The sequence below is a fragment of the Felis catus genome, chromosome C1 (genome assembly GCF_018350175.1).
Source record: "Felis catus isolate Fca126 chromosome C1, F.catus_Fca126_mat1.0, whole genome shotgun sequence".
In the NCBI taxonomy this organism is placed as follows: domain Eukaryota; kingdom Metazoa; phylum Chordata; class Mammalia; order Carnivora; family Felidae; genus Felis; species Felis catus.
The window spans coordinates 146,275,099-146,292,167 of record NC_058375.1 but is presented as its reverse complement, the minus strand read 5'-3'; the positions used below and the strand labels follow the sequence as shown (position 1 = coordinate 146,292,167).

The window sequence follows — 17,069 nt, the reverse complement described above, 5'->3', positions numbered from 1 at the left end:
CCGAGTAGTTTCACTGTCCTAAAAATCCTCTGTGTTCTGCGTATTCATCTCCCCCACACACCCTGGGGGCAATCCCTGATCTTTTAACTGACTCCAATAGTTTTGGAGACTCCATAGTGGAGTCCTTCCATTATCATTTTTTCTTCCATGTCTCTTTGTGGCACAATAGTTCATTTCTTTTTAGTATTGAATAATAGTCCATTGTCTGGATGCACCACAGTTTGTTTATCTGGATCTTCACCTACTAAAGGACATCTTGCTTGCTTCCAAGTCTTAGTAATTATGAATAAAGCTGTTAGACACACTCCTGTGCAGGTTTTTGTGTGAACATACTTTCCAAGTCTTTTGAGTAAATATCAATGACAGTGATTGTTGGATCATACGGGAAGAATACGTTTAGTTTTGTAAGAAACTGCCAAACTGTCCTCCAAAATAGCTGTACCATTTTGTATTCTCACCAGCAATAGATGAGGCTACCTACTGCTCTACAACCTTCACCAGCATTTGCTTATGATTTTTATTTCTCTTCAACAGATATTCATCTGAACTTCATGTTTCTCTACCCTCTACCAGCTTCTCTCTCCAGCAGTTAATAGAAGCCACATTAAGCCAAACAAAAGCTCAGCTATGTAAATAAATCTAGTGTTACAGCATTCTTGCTACGCCTAATAGGGCTAGATCTGTTTCATATGTTCATATCCTATATCAGGGGAAGGGAAAGTACTAGACAGATACTAAAGATCTGCTTTCTGACAGGTATCATGATCACTGGCTTGTATACACTGACTTAGTGCTTGGCAGGGGGGAAAAAGAAAACCTAGGATTAAATGACATTAACCTACTTTATGAAGAAACAGGAGTTCTGAAAACTTGCATAAACTGTGCACATGAACAGGCTCACCAAAACCCCTCCACACTTGTGTAACAGACAAATTCAGGAAGCTAAATATCTGTTCAATCAGGGGGTCCATTAAAATAAGTCCCAAAGTTGATCTTACTTTCACTAGAGATGATCATTCTATTTTTACTCCTTCTCCAATCCCATCTTTTATATTTGGAGTGGCTGGTATATAAGTCAAAAGGCTCTGCTTCATTAGAATCTCTTACAAATAATGTATCAAGAAGAGACCGAAATTACGAATTAAAAAAATGTGCTCAAAATTCCTATGGATTTTAACTGTTCATACAACACTTTGCCTCTCATTAGCGCATGTATTTTTCCTTCTGAGTTTTGATGATACTAACAATGGAGGTAATATAGTTTTACCTGTAATTCAACTCACGTAACCCATCACCACAATCATTTCTTCATGTTCCCCTAACTCATGCACATAGCAGAGTGAATTCTAGTATTTTGTAAGCCATTCACAAGTATAGTAAATTACTAACTCCTACAAAGTGAGAGGCTATTTTGCAAAGCATAAAGATCCTGTCAATAATTACTAGTACTACATCAATGACTTTGGAAAATAATAAGCCTAATTGCATTCCACTTCAAGCTAAAATGATACAAGAGAATCGTCCCTCCGCCCCCCTCCCAAAATGGACCTTGTTAAAAATATTGTTTTTCATATGTTTCACCATAGAATTCCAAAAAATAGCACTGCACTATGTAAAATTAATTTATCAAAAATGCTATAGTCACATAACTTTTTAGAAACATATCAGCCATATAAATCAAGCCTGTCATAACTCATAAAAGCCTAAGGGGAAAAAAAAAGAGAAGAAACAGCAGGAACTTCAAGGAATTTATTCCTTACAACAGAAAACAGAAAAAGAGTTTAAGTCAATAACTGGGATTGTCCACCTGGTTATTGGCTCATTGTCAGATCAGGAAGCAAGGCAAAGAGAAAACAGAAGGTATTTGTACACCTGCTTTCTAGCCATTCTCTTACAACCTCAGAGGAAGGACACACCATTGCTGCAGATCTCAGAAGTCTTAACAAGGTAGCCCTGAATGCAAGGATCGCCAGTAACAGGAACACCGTTCTTGCTGCTTACAGCCACACTTTATATTCGTATCACCCGGGAATCCAATACTAGCTCACACTTTTTGAAAGCCTACTATGTTCCAGGAACTCTTTCAGGCTTTACTGCTCTTCAACAATCTTGGGAGGAAAGTACCTTTGTTCTCCCTATTTTACAGACAAAGGAAAATGAGGTCCAGAGAACTTAAGAAAACTGTCCATAGTCTCTTAGCTCTTCAGTAGAGCTAAGTGTTGGATACAGGCAATCTTTGTCAAGATCATACTCTCGTCCCGTATGTTATATCGTTCACGAATGGAAGGAAATAAAATCAACAAGAATCTCTATGTTCCCTGATTCCAATACAATCATTCCTCAAACTGAAAAGAGACCTTGATTTCCATACCCTGAAGCCCATTCCCTGCCTATGCAAGGTACAGGAAAAAAAAAAAAAAAAGAAAGAAAAGAAAAGAAAGAAAACTTTCGCATCCGGGCTTTGAGAAAGCTCTCAGTGGTTTTCAGGCCTCACCTCAGAGCTGGCTCACAAAGCCCACTACACCTTCAGAGTGGGTAATGGAAGGAACAAACTGAGTATGTATTACGTGAGAGGGCCCAGACCTAAATAGACCTCAGACCTAAATAGATCTTTGTTACATCAACCACACCACTGGGGTTAGAAAGAAGCCCACACCATCACACCAGTGTTTCCAGTTAGACCTAGAAGGTATGAAATAAATGTTGAGTTTAAAAAAAAAAAAAGTTTCAAAAATTCCTTTGGTCTATAATGAAAGGCAAAAGCCTGGGGCAACCCTCAGTCAAATCTTTGCACACCTACCCTGTTTTTGCCCCATTCTCCCCGGCCACCCGCCTTCTTCCCACCTCCCTGAGGAACCCTCATATGCAGCCCCAACTTTAACACTCTCTACTTCCGCCCCTTGCTACAGTTTACTGGCTCTGAAAGTACCCAAGGCCTTCTCTCCTAATTTCAACTCCCCTCTCCATCCATTCTGGTCTCCCATTGGCTTGAAATTAGAAAAGGAGACTCACCCATGAAGTAACACTTTCCCTTCACTAGAGATAAAGGAATCACTAGAAGAGCATCCTGTCCCCAGAGGAAGACTGGATGTCTTCCAAGTCCCTTCCAATCAAAAGTTTATTATTAAACAGACCTCTAGTAAATAGTGAATGGTAAATAACTTGCTCTCAAAACTCAGCACACCACTGCAGAGGTGCTTGCTTGCCGCACCCTGGTGGGGATTCAAGTGGTAAGAGGTTTAGACCCACTCCTCAGCCTCCTGGTCCTTGGAATATAGCTGGTCTGGGGAGAGGAAAACCAAGACTTTGTGGAAACTTAATCACCTATTTGTGGATGAGGAAATAAAAGGAGGAAAATGAAACGAATAGGAAGCCTCTCCAAGACCACTCAAAAAAACCCTACATGCGTAACTGAAGCGAGCCTGAAAAGTGGATGCCATTTGTGGCCACAAAACTCCTTTCCTGCAGGGATACATGGTCAAAAAATGTCAACCATCGTTCATCCCTTTTCCCCCCTCAGCTTCCTCACTGGAATAGGAAAATTTAGGTTGCTCTACCTTCAAAAGAAAATAATAATAATAATAATAATATAATAATTAATGATATCTCCTTAAGTCATAATATTCATCCCTTCTAACTCTGACCTATTTATCTCACAAGGAAAAAAGCCTCTAGGCTTCCCTTGGGTCAACAATGGATACACCTGATCACTGAAAAACAAAATATAAATTTTCACAATATGCTCATATGAGGGAAAGCCATACTATGAAGTGAGACCAAACAATCATTACAATCACCTCTAACCCCCAACTTGCCCCCAGAAATGCCAGAGTCTCCCAAAGGTCTCTATCTCCTCACCTACAATAGCTTTTATTCAAGCAAGTGGCTAAAAGGTAAGTGAACAAGATCTTATTTGATTTCATAGTGTTTTCTGTTTAATAAAAAAAAACAAAAACTGAACGTATAAGAGCTTTCCTTCTATTATCCCCCTTGCAAATACAAGGTAATTAAACTGTAGAATTGATTTCAAAGGCTTTGTGTGAGCTGGCCTGGCACGTAAATAGTTAGACACAGCACTGTCTTAGTCAAATGTGCTTTAACAATTGACCAACTTTTACAATCAACCGATTTGTTTTCAGAACGGGTATTTAAGGTAGGAAGCTTCGTGCTCAGGCTATCAAATGAGCACCGGTTAGGAGTCAGAGGAGACACAACAGTAGGTGCGGGAATGCCAGCAAAATGTGCCTGGACTTGAACTCGACAGATGGCTTTCTTATACTTCAGTATCTTGTACTTTCAACACCAACTTATTCTTAAAGGAGAACAATTTATCAGTTAGAATCATTTTAGAAGACTGAAAAAAAATATAAAAACACAAGCCCATACTTTAAGCATTTTATTGCTCTGCAGAAAAATGGAGCATTTTTAAGGAGACAGCTTCTACACAATGTAGCCAAATAATGGGTATTAAGGGGCAGATTTTTTCTTGACCATTGAAAAGCCCCCAGAATGGCTCTGATTGGCAGATATTTTCTGAGAAAGGACAGCTGAGGCCCCTGGTCATTTTATGTCAGTGGCTCAAATGAGTTGTCTCCCCTCCCCCCTCCCCTCCCCTCTCTCTCTCTCTTTTTTTTTTTTCCTAATCCCTAGGGCTACATACCAACCTGCTACCCAAAAATATGCTCATGGTAGTGGCTTTAAGGGACAGGAATCACCACAAAAGAATGCACATGCTTGGGTGAAAGTCTCATGCAACTCATTGATTGAATATGCCCATGGTGATTCTTCTCAAAAGAACTTGTCAGATTAAAATTATAAATGACTTGAAACCGCTGGTATCTGTTTCATTTCGCTATTAGGGTGGTCAGGATGTCTAACTTAGGAAGGAGAAAATGGCAAAATGACCCAGAAATCAAAAGACCCTTGTTTTGCCTTGATTTTACTGACTAAAATTCACCCCTACCTGGATTGATTAGAGGCAGTATCGACTGTTCACTCTGTGAGATTAAGAAAAAGCAAACAAACAGGGGCACCTGGGTGGCTCAGTCGGTTAGGCATCTGACTTCAACTCAAGTCATGATCTTGTGGCTTGTGAGTTCGAGCCCCGCTTTGGGCTCTGTGCTGACAGCTCAGAGCCTGGAGCCTGCTTCGGATTCTGTGTCTCCCTCCCTCTGTGCCGTTACCCCACTCGTACTCTGTCTCTTTCTCTCTCTCAAAAGTAAATAAACATTAAAAAATTTAAAAAAAAAGAAAAAGCAAACAAACAAAACATATGAGACAGTATTACCCAAGCACAAAGTTAAGTTATAAACTCTGAAGTAGAACATGCTCACTGTGGGTTACAGAGATAAATCGTGTACAAATTTGGCAACATTATATTAGATATTGTGACCTCTGGTGCTGGCATTTGCCAGTGTCATTTCCGATGGCCCTGGTAAAGATGGCAGAAGTAACCCAATCCATTAAAGCCCATGTCCCAAACAGAACTGCACTTCTGAAACAGCTTCAGCAGAAGCAGCATCTTTTCACACTGATTTTTAAGCAACCGAGGCAATTGAGCCTTCATGAGGGCAGCCACCACAGCCTTAGCGTTGAGACTGCGTAGGTCACAGCATTGAGACTGGCCAGTGCCCACAAAGACGATGGCTTTGCTTGTGACGTAGGTCATAGAAATAGCTCCCACCTTTTCATCAATGGTATCAAATTTGGTAAGGACGATGCCATCAATGAGCCGAGGCGTTTGAGCCATAGAATGGTCAGCCAAGGCTCTGTTGAATTTGCCCAGCTGGTCCACGGCCTCATTGCCTGCTAAGGCCTCCCCCACAAACAGCACCAAGTCGGGTGTGTTGACAGTAATGAGCTTAGCCAAGGCAGTCATCCGAGGGGCATTCCTTGCATGCAAGAAATAGTGCATCGGGGGCACCTGGGAAGCTCGGTCAGTTAAGCATCTGACTCTTGGTTTCAGCTCAGGTCACGGTCTCACGGTTTCGTAAGTTCAAGCCCCACATCTGGCTCTGCGCCGGCAGCGTGGAGCCTGCTTTGGAATCCTCTCTCTCTCTCCCTCTTTCTACCCCTCCCCCACTCATGCTGCCTCTGTCTCCCTCAAAATAAATAAATAAACTTTAAAGAAGTAAAAAAAAAAAAACTAAAGGAATAGCGCATTGGGCGTGATCCATGAGTGAAGACGTGCTTCCTAGCAAGTCAGTCAATAATACCTGCAAGGCATACACCTGGGGAAACCTCACGGGCAATGTGCTCACAGGTAAGAATGAAAAAGACTAACACAACCTATTCAATTCTGTCTTTAGGAAGAAGCACTAAAAATGAGCCTTTGTGCCTGTGTCTGTTTTGTTTTGTTTTTTGTTTTTAACTATAAGCCAACAAGTTAATTCTTCTTTTTTTTAATTTTTTTTTTTAACGTTTATTCATTTTTGAGAGAGAGAGAGACAGAGCATGAACAGGGGAGGGTCAGAGAGAGAGGGAGACACAGAATCTGAAACAGGCTCCAGGCTCTGAGCTGTCAGCACAGAGCCCGACGCAGGGCTTGAACTCACGGACCGTGAGATCATGACCTGAGCCGAAGCTGGACGCCCAACCGACTGAGCCACCCAGGCATCCCAAGTTGATTCTTCTTAATATGTGTTTTTAAAGTAGTATTTCTCATTCAGGACCTGGACTCTAAGGACTGTGGTGGGCTCCATTGTCTTGGAACACAAAGAAAAAGACAAGGGCAAGACAACCCATGGCGTCAAGGCTCTCGCAAAAATGCAAAAACTGAGTAGTTAACAGTCTCGCTGCAAACAGCTTCCCAAATTCTTTTACCTTCATCTTTGAATTGAGAATGCACTACCAAGCTGGTATCATAAAATGCCCCGGTGACATGGGGAAGGGAGAACAGGAGACTAATACTAATTACTAGGGTGACTACCAGCATTTCAAGCCTAAAAGGAACAAAACCAGTCATCAAAATTATTTCCTGGCATCAATTTGGCATAGTTGTAGTGCAAAGGGAAAAAAAAATTTAAAAATAAAATGAAAATAAACTGAACCCTTCAAATTATTTGGAAACTTCACACCAATCTCATTTCATGGCTTTCTCCCATTAAAAATTTTATCTACCATCAAGTGATACTACCTAAGTAAGAAAACCTTTAAGGAGTAAAACCAAGATTCAAAGCTGGGCCCTTTGTATAGACTCTTTTCCATTTCCTGTCTCAGATGCCTGCCTGCCTTCTAATAAGACAAACTTTTGGCAGGAACATAGAAGGTATCCAGACATTTGGATGAATTGGACAAGGAAAGCCTAAAATGAACAAAGCTTGGGGCTTGGAAATGAGGCACTCTTTTAAAACCAAAGAGCCACAACAGTGGCTAAATAATATAATGCTTTCTGATAGAGAAATTCACTTTTTAAAAAATGAGATAACACCATAGTTCTCACGGACCATTAAGGTAGTGTTCCAAATTAGTGCCTTTCAGATCAAGTTGAGACCGTAATTTCTACACAAAACCATTAACATACACATGCCCCATACGTAGTTCTTTAACAGATTTAAGTTTCATATTGTAATCAATACACGCATAATTACTTACTTGTTTCCTTCTGTAATGAGCAAACTGAGAGAGGCCTAGAACACTTGCAAGAGCACCTCCTCCAACAAGAATAGTCCCTTTCACTGCCTTTTGAAATGCCATTTCTTAGCCTACAAAGAAAAACAAAAAGGAAACAGAAAGAAGTGAATTAGGATTTTTATTAGATAACAATCCCCACAATAAAAAGAGACTCGCAATTCTGAAACTGTGCTAAACTAGAAAACAAAACAGAAAATAAGGAAGTTATAATGGGCCAAAAACAACGCTCAAAAAAAAGGAGACCAGGGAACTGACCACGTAAGAGTGGCCTTCCAACAGGAATTAAAGAGGAGAGCAAATTAAGAGACAACCGAGGATATTTACACAGCATAAAGTCAAGAGAGCCGTGACAAGAAATGGTATTGTGTATCTGTACTTGCAGATTTGTTCCACTGCTAATCCCCTCCACAGGGAAAACTGGGGGAGGTCTGACACTAGTCCAGAGTGAGCTTCACATTTACTTCAGGTTCTTTGGCATGGTTTTAACTCAAACTGCAGCACAACTCCCTTCCTGAGCTTTGTCCTCCTAAGGAAGCTCTCACTAGAGCCAAGAGCCAACACAGTCCTTGTCGCTAAAAGAGTCTACACCTGACAGGGAAAAAGTCAAGGGAGGGGCCCCTGGGTGGTTCAGTCAGTTGAGTGTCCTCCTCTTGATTTCGGCTCAGGCCATGGTCCCAGGGTCTTAGGATTGAGCCCCGTGTAGGATTCCACACTGAGCACAGAGTCTGCTTAATATTTTCTCTCTCTCTCTCCCCCCCACCCCCCCTTCCTGGGCTTGTGCTCTCTCTCTCCTTCTAAAATAAAAATTCAAAAAAAAAATTTTTTTAAGTGAAAGGAAACCATGCCTGATCCTTTCACAAAATGGCAGAAGATCATTGCTAGTGATTGCCATAATTCCTTTCACTATGGGAACTTAACAAAAAAAGTTTTCTTCTAGCCAGGTTGCATGGCACCACAATTTCAAGGGGAGCCCCTTCATATGAAGCAGTCTTCGTGCTTACTATATATTTCTGAATAAAGTCTTATATTGCATTAGCTCCTTGACTTTCTTCTCACCTTGAAATACATATATACATATGTACGTATATACATATACATATATACACACACATACACACACACATATTGTGCCATGGGACTCATGAAATTTTTTAAAGTGTTTTTGAGGGCTTCAGTATACTTTAACTTTGTCAGAAACAACACACACAAAAAGGGCATAAAAATGAAAATTCCACTAAAAGAACTCTTGCCAGCTTTTATTTTGCTAAACTAAAAAAAAAAAAAGATAACACTGTGTGATCACATAAAAAGAAGAAGAAGAAGAAGAAGAAGAAGAAGAAGAAGAAGAAGAAGAAGAAGAAGAAGAAGAAGGAGGAGGAGAAGAAGAGGAAGAAGGAGAAGAGGCATTAATAGTTCTAACTTAGAATTGATAGTGAGCAATTGGATCTAAGACTTTCATCCACCATAGTAGCTGGCACACCCACACCTTACAGGAAGGCACCACCCTACTTTCCTGAATGGGTGGAGGTCAGACCTGTCTGGACAACATACCTTATGCTCTACAGGTATCTTATGACTCAGGAAAGTATTTAATATAAAAGTCAGTTTTAATCTAGGGATGGTAAAGAACATATAGATATCTCAACGTAAGTTATGTCACCGTTAAAATGTTTGGGTCCATATAGGATGAATAGAATCTATTAGCATAACTATGTTAAATCAAAGAATTTCAGTGAAGTGGATAACTGCAATTCTATAGAAAATTTATTTTGGAATACTATAAATTACATACTAAAATAAAAGTTGGCATTTCTGAAGATTTTATTTTTCCTCTGATCTCACTCCTTCTGACAAAGTAATAAATCCTAAGACCCATCTTTTTTTTTATTAAGATTGTCATCAGAGAAAATATTTCACAGGCATATGTTTCTCTACTGCTGGAGTTCTCTTTGTCAAACATGCCCTCTTTCCCAAGTTATGCCAAACAACTTGTACATGATGGCTAGGGGCCGCCATTCATCAGCCAACTCTAAGCAAAACCTTACGTCCAAGGTTGCTCTGATAACTGAAAACCTCAACTAAGCCAATTTGGAAGGCACTCATTTGTTACAGCCCACCACGATTCCTAGTGCCTTTGTATGTTCACATGGGTGCCTATCACACGACAATGGAAACCCCAGCAGCCTAGAGAGAGACTAGGTAGGACTCAAGCTAACTGGGTTCCCCTGACAAGGAGGGACCGAGAATAGAGACCTAGTTCTATTTACCTAAACAATGCATGTGCCCTCCCCATAGAGACCAGCAGCCTGGTGGTCCGTTGGATGTGAGTTTTGTAGCTGATTGACTTTAACTCAGTATCATTGCTTCTGAATGGATAATGTCATTGATGACCTCACAAAGGGTACCACACACCAACATAGCCAACAGAGGCATGTTATATAACACAGTCAAAGAAAATGTCTCATTGGAGGTGTTCACTCAGCCAGTTCAGTTTGGAGTCTTACAAACTGTGTAGGTTTGTAAGATTTTACAATTCTGTGCGTCCCTGTATTCCCTGCTCAACTTAGTAGAGAGCTTCAATTTGACTTCTGAAACCAAAACAGACCAATGGAGATATTTTCATGAGTTTTCTCAATGAGCCACTAATACTCATGAAAACTGCATTAATATATTATTTTTCAGAGTTAGTGATCATATGGAATATAATCAATATTTTCTTTTTCCCAGTAATTTCATAAAATAACCAATGCTTAGGGGATCATTATTTCTACTGGGATCAAATCCACCTCAGATAATCTAGCTAGTTGTGATGAATAAATCACACTTACATGTAATTAAAAAACAAAAGCACAAAATCAATTTCACCTGGCTCTCCTAAGATTATTCTCCTCCTCCTCCTCCTCCTCATCAATGTTATAATGATAACAGTTGACATTTATTGAGTATCTCCTAGGTAATAGGCACGGTGCTTTTAATTTTACACACATCAGCTCATATCACCCTCACAACACCCTAATTTCATAAAAAAGGCAGTTGTGGCTCAAAAGGAGTAAGGGATTTGCCCAAGGTCACCAACCAGTAAGTGACAAAACCACAACTTAGTCTATACTCTTAACCACTGATTGGTTCTGCCCTGCCTTTTGCTCTCAGAAAAGCAACTTCTCCCCAAGGGCCACACTGTGTTTTACTGTTATTCCTAAAAGAAGACCCTCTTTCTCAAACACTCACCCCATGTATACAGTCCTTGGCATTAGAGTTTCCCTAGGCAATGAAGAAGGCTTTGGCAAAATATCTATGGTAACCTTCTGTCACATAATGTTAAGAACTTTGTTTTACTGTTGAACAAAAGAAATTTAAAACCAGATAAATATAAACCATATGCTGTGGACTACTTGTGCCCACTTGCATTCCATTATAAGGAGACAAGTTTTCACAGTGATTACAAAGGGGAAAGATTGTTTCCATCCAAGCAAAAGCCCCAACCAGAAAATCATCAAAGAAAGGGAACAAAAATATCGATAAATCTTCATCTTTCATGACCAAAAGTGTGAGAAACCAAAGGTAGAAAAATCATCCAGAAATAAAATTCGCTCAGTTACTGCAGCCTGGTGTCTATACTTAATAGCCTATGAATTAAATTGCATATACATTGACTCAGGACCAACTCTTGCATTTGTACAGACAAGTAAGTGCCAATCCTCCAATTCTTGCAAGGAGAACAGCAACCCAACTCAAAAACCCCTGAACAGGGGTGCCTGGGTGGCTCAGTCCGTTGAGCGTCTGACTTCAGCTCAGGTCACTATCTTACAGTTTGTGGGTTTGAGCCCCCGCATCAGGCTCTGTGCTGACAGCTCAGAGCCTGGAGCCTGCTTCGGATTCTGTGCCTCCCTCTGCCTCTGCTCCTTCCCTCCTGTGCTGTCCCTCTCTCTTTCAAAAATAAGTAAACATTAAAAAAATTAAAACAAAACAAAAACAAAAAACCCTAAACAAAAGGTAGTCAACTAAACAGATCAGTGAGTTTATGAACTGCCCTCAGGTGCTTACAGTCAATTTGGAGAATTAAATATCAAAGTCGGTCTTGTAACTCTGTATTACAACTAGTTGCACTATATTGAGTGTTATTAATACTCTGAGAGACCCTGAATAGCAATCTTAAGAAAGAACAAAACTGGAATCATCATAATTCCCGATTTCAAACTATATTTCAAAGCTATATTAATCAAGAGTATGGTACTGACACTATAAACAGACCTATAGATCAATAGGGAGCCCAGAAATAAGCCCATGCACATATACATGGTCAATTAATTTTGAAAAGGAGCCAAGAATATACAATGGGGAAAGGATAGTCTCTTCAGTGTTGTGAAAACTGGACAGCCACATGCAAAGAAAGAAAGAAAGAAAGAAAGAAAGAAAGAAAGAAAGAAAGAAAGAAAGAAAGAAAAAGAAAGAAAGAAATTGGACCACCTATCTACACCATACTCCAAAATAAACTCAAAATGGATTAAATATCTAAATATAAGACCTCAATCCGTAATACTCCTAGAAGAAAACATAGAGGGTAAGCTCCTTGGCATTGGTCTTGGCAATGATTTTTTTGGATTTGACACCAAAAGCAAAGGCAACAAAAGCAGACATAAACAAGTGGGACTACATCAAACTAAAAAGCTTCTGCACAGCAAAAGAAACCATCAGCAAAATGAAAAGGCATCCAGCAGAATGGGAGAACATACAAATTTGCAAATTATATGTCTGATAAGGGTTGATATGCAAAATAGATGAAGAAGTCATGCAAGTCGACTGCAAAACAAACAATTCAATTGGAAAAACAAAAAACAAAACAGGCAAAGGGGCTGAATAGACATTTTTCTGAAGAAGACCTACAGATGGCCAACAGGTACACGGAAAGGTATTCAACATCACTCATCACCAGGGAAATGCAAATAAAAACCAGGATTAGATATCAACACACACACGCACACAGGTGAGGAGGGAGAGAGGGAGAGAGAGCACAAGTGTTGGCAGTGTGGACAAAAGGAACACTCATGCACCGCTGGTGAGAATGTAAATTGGTGCAGCCACTATAGAAAACAGTACAGATGTTCCTTAAAATATTAACCATAGAGGGAAAAAAAGTTAAACCTAAGACTACCGTATGATCCAGCCATTTCACTTCTCGGTATTTATCTGAAGAAAATGAAAACACTAACTTGACAGATGGTCCCAAACTCACAAGAGTAATCAGAGCTAAAGGTATGGCTTAGGGAACCTTATGCCTACCCCCAACAACAGGCCACTGCGACACAATAAAATGTGCTGACTTCTAGCCAAACAAAAACCGGGTTTGCCACTTCTCATAGTTTCCTGACCCATCCTTCTAGCTAACCCTGCAACTTATCCGGCACAAGCGAGTTCTTAGCTGTCCTTCAGGACTCTCATTATGGAAAGACTTCAACGATGACCATCCTGTTTCAAAGAGTCCTTGGGGGCTCGCCACTTCTGCCTCCTCCCATTCCGAAGCAAGGTTACTCTCCCGCTTGGATCACGCATTTGAATAATTTCACCACACACTTTTAGACTTAAAAACAAGAAAGAAGTACCCACTGAAAAAGGCTGAGGGGTAGGAGTGACTGGGTGGCTCAGTTGGTTAGGCGTCTGACTTCGGCTCAGGTCATGATCTCACGGTCTGTGAGTTCAAGCCCCGCATCGGGTTCTTTGCTGACAGCTCGGAGCCTGGAGCCTGCTTCGGATTCTGTCTCCCTCTCTCTGCCCCTCCCCTGCTTGTGCTCTGTCTCTCAAAAATAAATGTTTAAAAAGAAAAGAAAAAGGCTGAGAGGCCAGCCTCTCAGCAACCACCCACAAAGTTATTCTGGAACAAGACCACACTTCTTGGCCCTTGAATTCTCCAAATAGAGTTCTCAAACTCTTTTCCCCTGTCACAGCTTCTTTCTGAATTTAGCTTAAATAAAAATCCATCCAAGGGCACCTGAGTGGCTCAGTCGGTTAAGCGTCTGACTCTTAACTCAAGTCATGATCTTGCTGTTCACGGGTTTGAGCCCTGCGTGGGGCTCTAAGCTGAAAGCCTGGAGCCTGGTTGGGATTCTGTCTCTCCCACTCTCTCTGTCCCTCCTCTGCATGTGCGTGCTCTCTCTCTCTCTCTTAAAATAAATAAATAAACTTAAAAAAAATCTAAATGGATTTATCACTCATCTGTGGAAGGAGCCCTGGGTCTCTTCACTTTTACAAAAATTCTCCTATTCTCTGGCCACTTGTGTAGAAATAACAATTTCCTTTTCTATCTCCATGCTCTCCCTTCTTTTAAATGGGTGGGGGTGGGGGCCGGATGCACAGAAAAGATCATTTTCAGAAGAGTAATTTCAACCACAAGCTGTGCAGTCCTGGGGACATGCACTCCCTTGCAAGATGTAAGGGCATTCTATGCCCCTCTGACCACCTATGGCAGGTGCTACTTCTCTAAGCCTTTTACCTAAGCATCTGGAGGTCCAAAGGTAGCAAAGAAGCTTCTACTTGAATTGTGCAGTCATCTATCCTACACGTGCATGGAAAACCACTCCATCTATTCTGAGTCATGTCACTTTTTCAAACCCACAGAAGGCACAACCGCACAATTCAGAAGACCAGGCCTCAAGATCCACCTGCATACAAATTCAGTGACTTACAGGAGAAGGGTGTGTACATCCTACAAAATACGGGTGTAGGACCGCATCCGAGGAAGTCTATCATCATCAAACTTGGGAGCAAGTCCACAGCAAAATAAGTGACCACAAAAGCACCTTCCCACCCAGCCGTCCAGTTCTAACTATAAAAGCCAAGATTTCTTGGTGTTTTGAATTGGACACGTTTCAAACAAAGCAAAACCTTTATTATTCCGATCGATGATATATCAGATGTTTTATAGAATTCCCTTTAAGAAAGTATATCCCAGGGGCGCCTGGGTGGCTCAGTCGGTTAAGCATCCGACTTCGGCTCAGGTCATGATCTCACGGTCTGTGAGTTCGAGCCCCGCGTCAGGCTCTGTGCTGACAGCTAGGAGCCTGGAGCCTGCTTCGGATTCTGTGTCTCCCTCTCTCTCTGACCCTCCCCCGTTCACGCTCTGTCTCTCCCTGTCTCAAAAATAAATAAACGGTAAAAAAAAAAAAAAAAAAGAAAGAAAGAAAGAAAGAAAGAAAGTATATCCCGGTTCAGGCACACCAAGTGTATGTTGATAAAGCGCTTAACAGACAAGTAACAATCAAAGCACACCACGCACTACCTTCTCTTTCCCCAAGGCGGGCTCGACAGTGCGGATAAAGATCAGCACTCGGCCTGCAAAGGCATCCTCCCCGGCCAAACGAGAGGCCCTTGGAGGCACATACTTTTTACACGGTGGCGTGGGAACCCCACAGAAACAGAGTCAGCCCTCAAGCATGCTTTTTGAAAGCTGTCAGACACAAATGAACAAAATAATCAACATCACAGGCCCATCAGCCTGTTCTCTGGAAACAGAGAGGAGCCTTAGTCCGTAAGCTGAAAATGAATTGGTCCTTTTTTGGTTGCTTTCAAGGTTTTCAAAAAAGATTTTGGGCCAAGACTGGATAGGAAATGGACCCAAAGTTTATCCGCAGAAGACTATCCCAATGGAAATAAGTGAATATGTGTGCGTGTGTGTAAAATATTATGTTATATTTATACATATTTTAAAAGCCACAGACACAAGAGTAACAATGACCCCCTAGAGTTTTAAAAAATACATAACACTGAACAGAATATCAAAGGACAAACATAAAGGGTTTTCTGAAGTCACTAAGAACAGTATTCTCTTGATAAAACAAAATAAATGAAAGAACCAAGTAAAAGTCAGCATGAAAGTTAGAAATATAATGAATCTTCAGATTCTGGATGTGCAAAATTTTGGATTATAGCTGATGAGGAAGCTAAAGCAACACAATCACACATTGTTGCCAGAGCATCCAAACCCCAGCTTTGACACTGGAACGCCTTAGGGAATTTTTCAATTTCCAATCAGTTCCCCCAGGAAATCCCAAGCCAGAGGGGCTCAACCCAAAAGATGGAGGAAAATCTTAACAAAGGAAGACTATTTCAATGAAGACAAAAGAGAAAATCAGAAAGGGAAAAGAAACTGAAAGAAGGCAAACGCAATGTTTATATTGGTTCACCTCGCTTCCAGCCAGAAAGTACTTTGGAAACGCTTCCCACTAGTCTCCCTGGGACCCTCTGGGTCAGTTACGTCATCCTAGGAGCAAACACACAGCTCCAGATGACCGGGAAAGAGGTTAGCCCAGGACCATTCCGCAGGCTCACGGAAGGGCAGGAGCCTGGAGGCTTGACAAAGGAGGAGCTGGCACAGAAAAGGGTTCGGCTGGCTCCAGGGGTTCAGATCAGAGATTAAGAAATGTAAGCAAAAGGCACAAAGAAAAGAACAAAAAAAAAAAAAAAGAGAGAGAGAGAGAGAGGGAGAGAGAGAGAAAACAAGGTCAGCAACCATTTAAAGTGAGCCAGTGAAAAGTCTCTGTTTACAAAAAAACTTGTCTCAAACATTGTTACATGAATCCTTCTGGTGTGCAATTGCAATTTTTGTTTAACTTAATATGTAAAGCCATACCAACTAAAGCATTTATTTTACAAAGTTGTCTAAAGGGGAAAACATATAGAAAGGAAGGAGGAGCAACATAAGATTATAAACTGGCACTCTAGTCCTCATTTATTATGTAAGACTCAATTGTTAAAAAAAAAAAATGTTTCCAAGGCAACTTCCATATTATGTATTTATGTTTTCTGCCAATTCAAAAATGCACACCAATAATATAGTCACACATTTGACCCCTTTCCCTTATTTCCATGAGGTTCACTATAGAATTATAAGAAATCAATAAAGCCCTTCTCACCCAGTAACAGACTTATATTCATTAAATGCAAATGATCTTCGTTTAATTCATAATGGAATGATTTGCTTTCCATAGAATTGCTTTTAAAAATCATAAAGAACGATAGTTAGCTCATGCAAGTGAACTTGTTTTGTCTTTTAAATTCATTTGAAAACTAAAATTAATCTATATTCTTTACCATCCTGGACATGCCAATGGATTTGTGTTTATAGTTGTAAAATCCTATCTTTAATTTTCTTTGTTCACCCTATATGTCATTTAAGGTAATCTTGAAAAACAGAAAATACCCTCCTAAGTGAAAATCTGGAGCATTAGTTCCCCCAAAATGCCCACCCCTTACAAAGACACAAGTCTGGTTTAGAAACTTAGTAGATAATGTGCCTAGTATGAAATTTAAAAACTTGCATTTACATATCAATAATATGAAATCCTCACTTAAAAAGAGTACAGTAGACACTTACAAACACTTTAATTCTGCCTTGAGGAAGAAAGAAAGTTACCAGTGAATCAAAGAACAAAAAAGTTCTTTCG

At 40.5% G+C, this 17,069-nt stretch overlaps 1 protein-coding gene across 4 annotated transcripts in view; it reads right to left on the bottom strand.

Moving 5' to 3' along the window:
* GPD2 (glycerol-3-phosphate dehydrogenase 2) overlaps window positions 1-17,069 on the bottom strand; it is a 146,376-nt gene that overhangs the window by 97,741 nt on the left and 31,566 nt on the right. For 3 of the 4 annotated variants that reach the window (XM_045033835.1, XM_011285365.4, XM_011285364.4), the window contains exon 2: window positions 7,594-7,703. In XM_045033835.1, the coding sequence (XP_044889770.1) occupies window positions 7,594-7,695 (102 nt within the window). In that variant the 5' untranslated portion in view covers window positions 7,696-7,703. Of the gene's footprint in view, window positions 1-7,593; window positions 7,704-9,899; window positions 10,003-17,069 lie in introns of those variants that run through there. The other variant, XM_003990784.6, reaches the window with a different exon arrangement.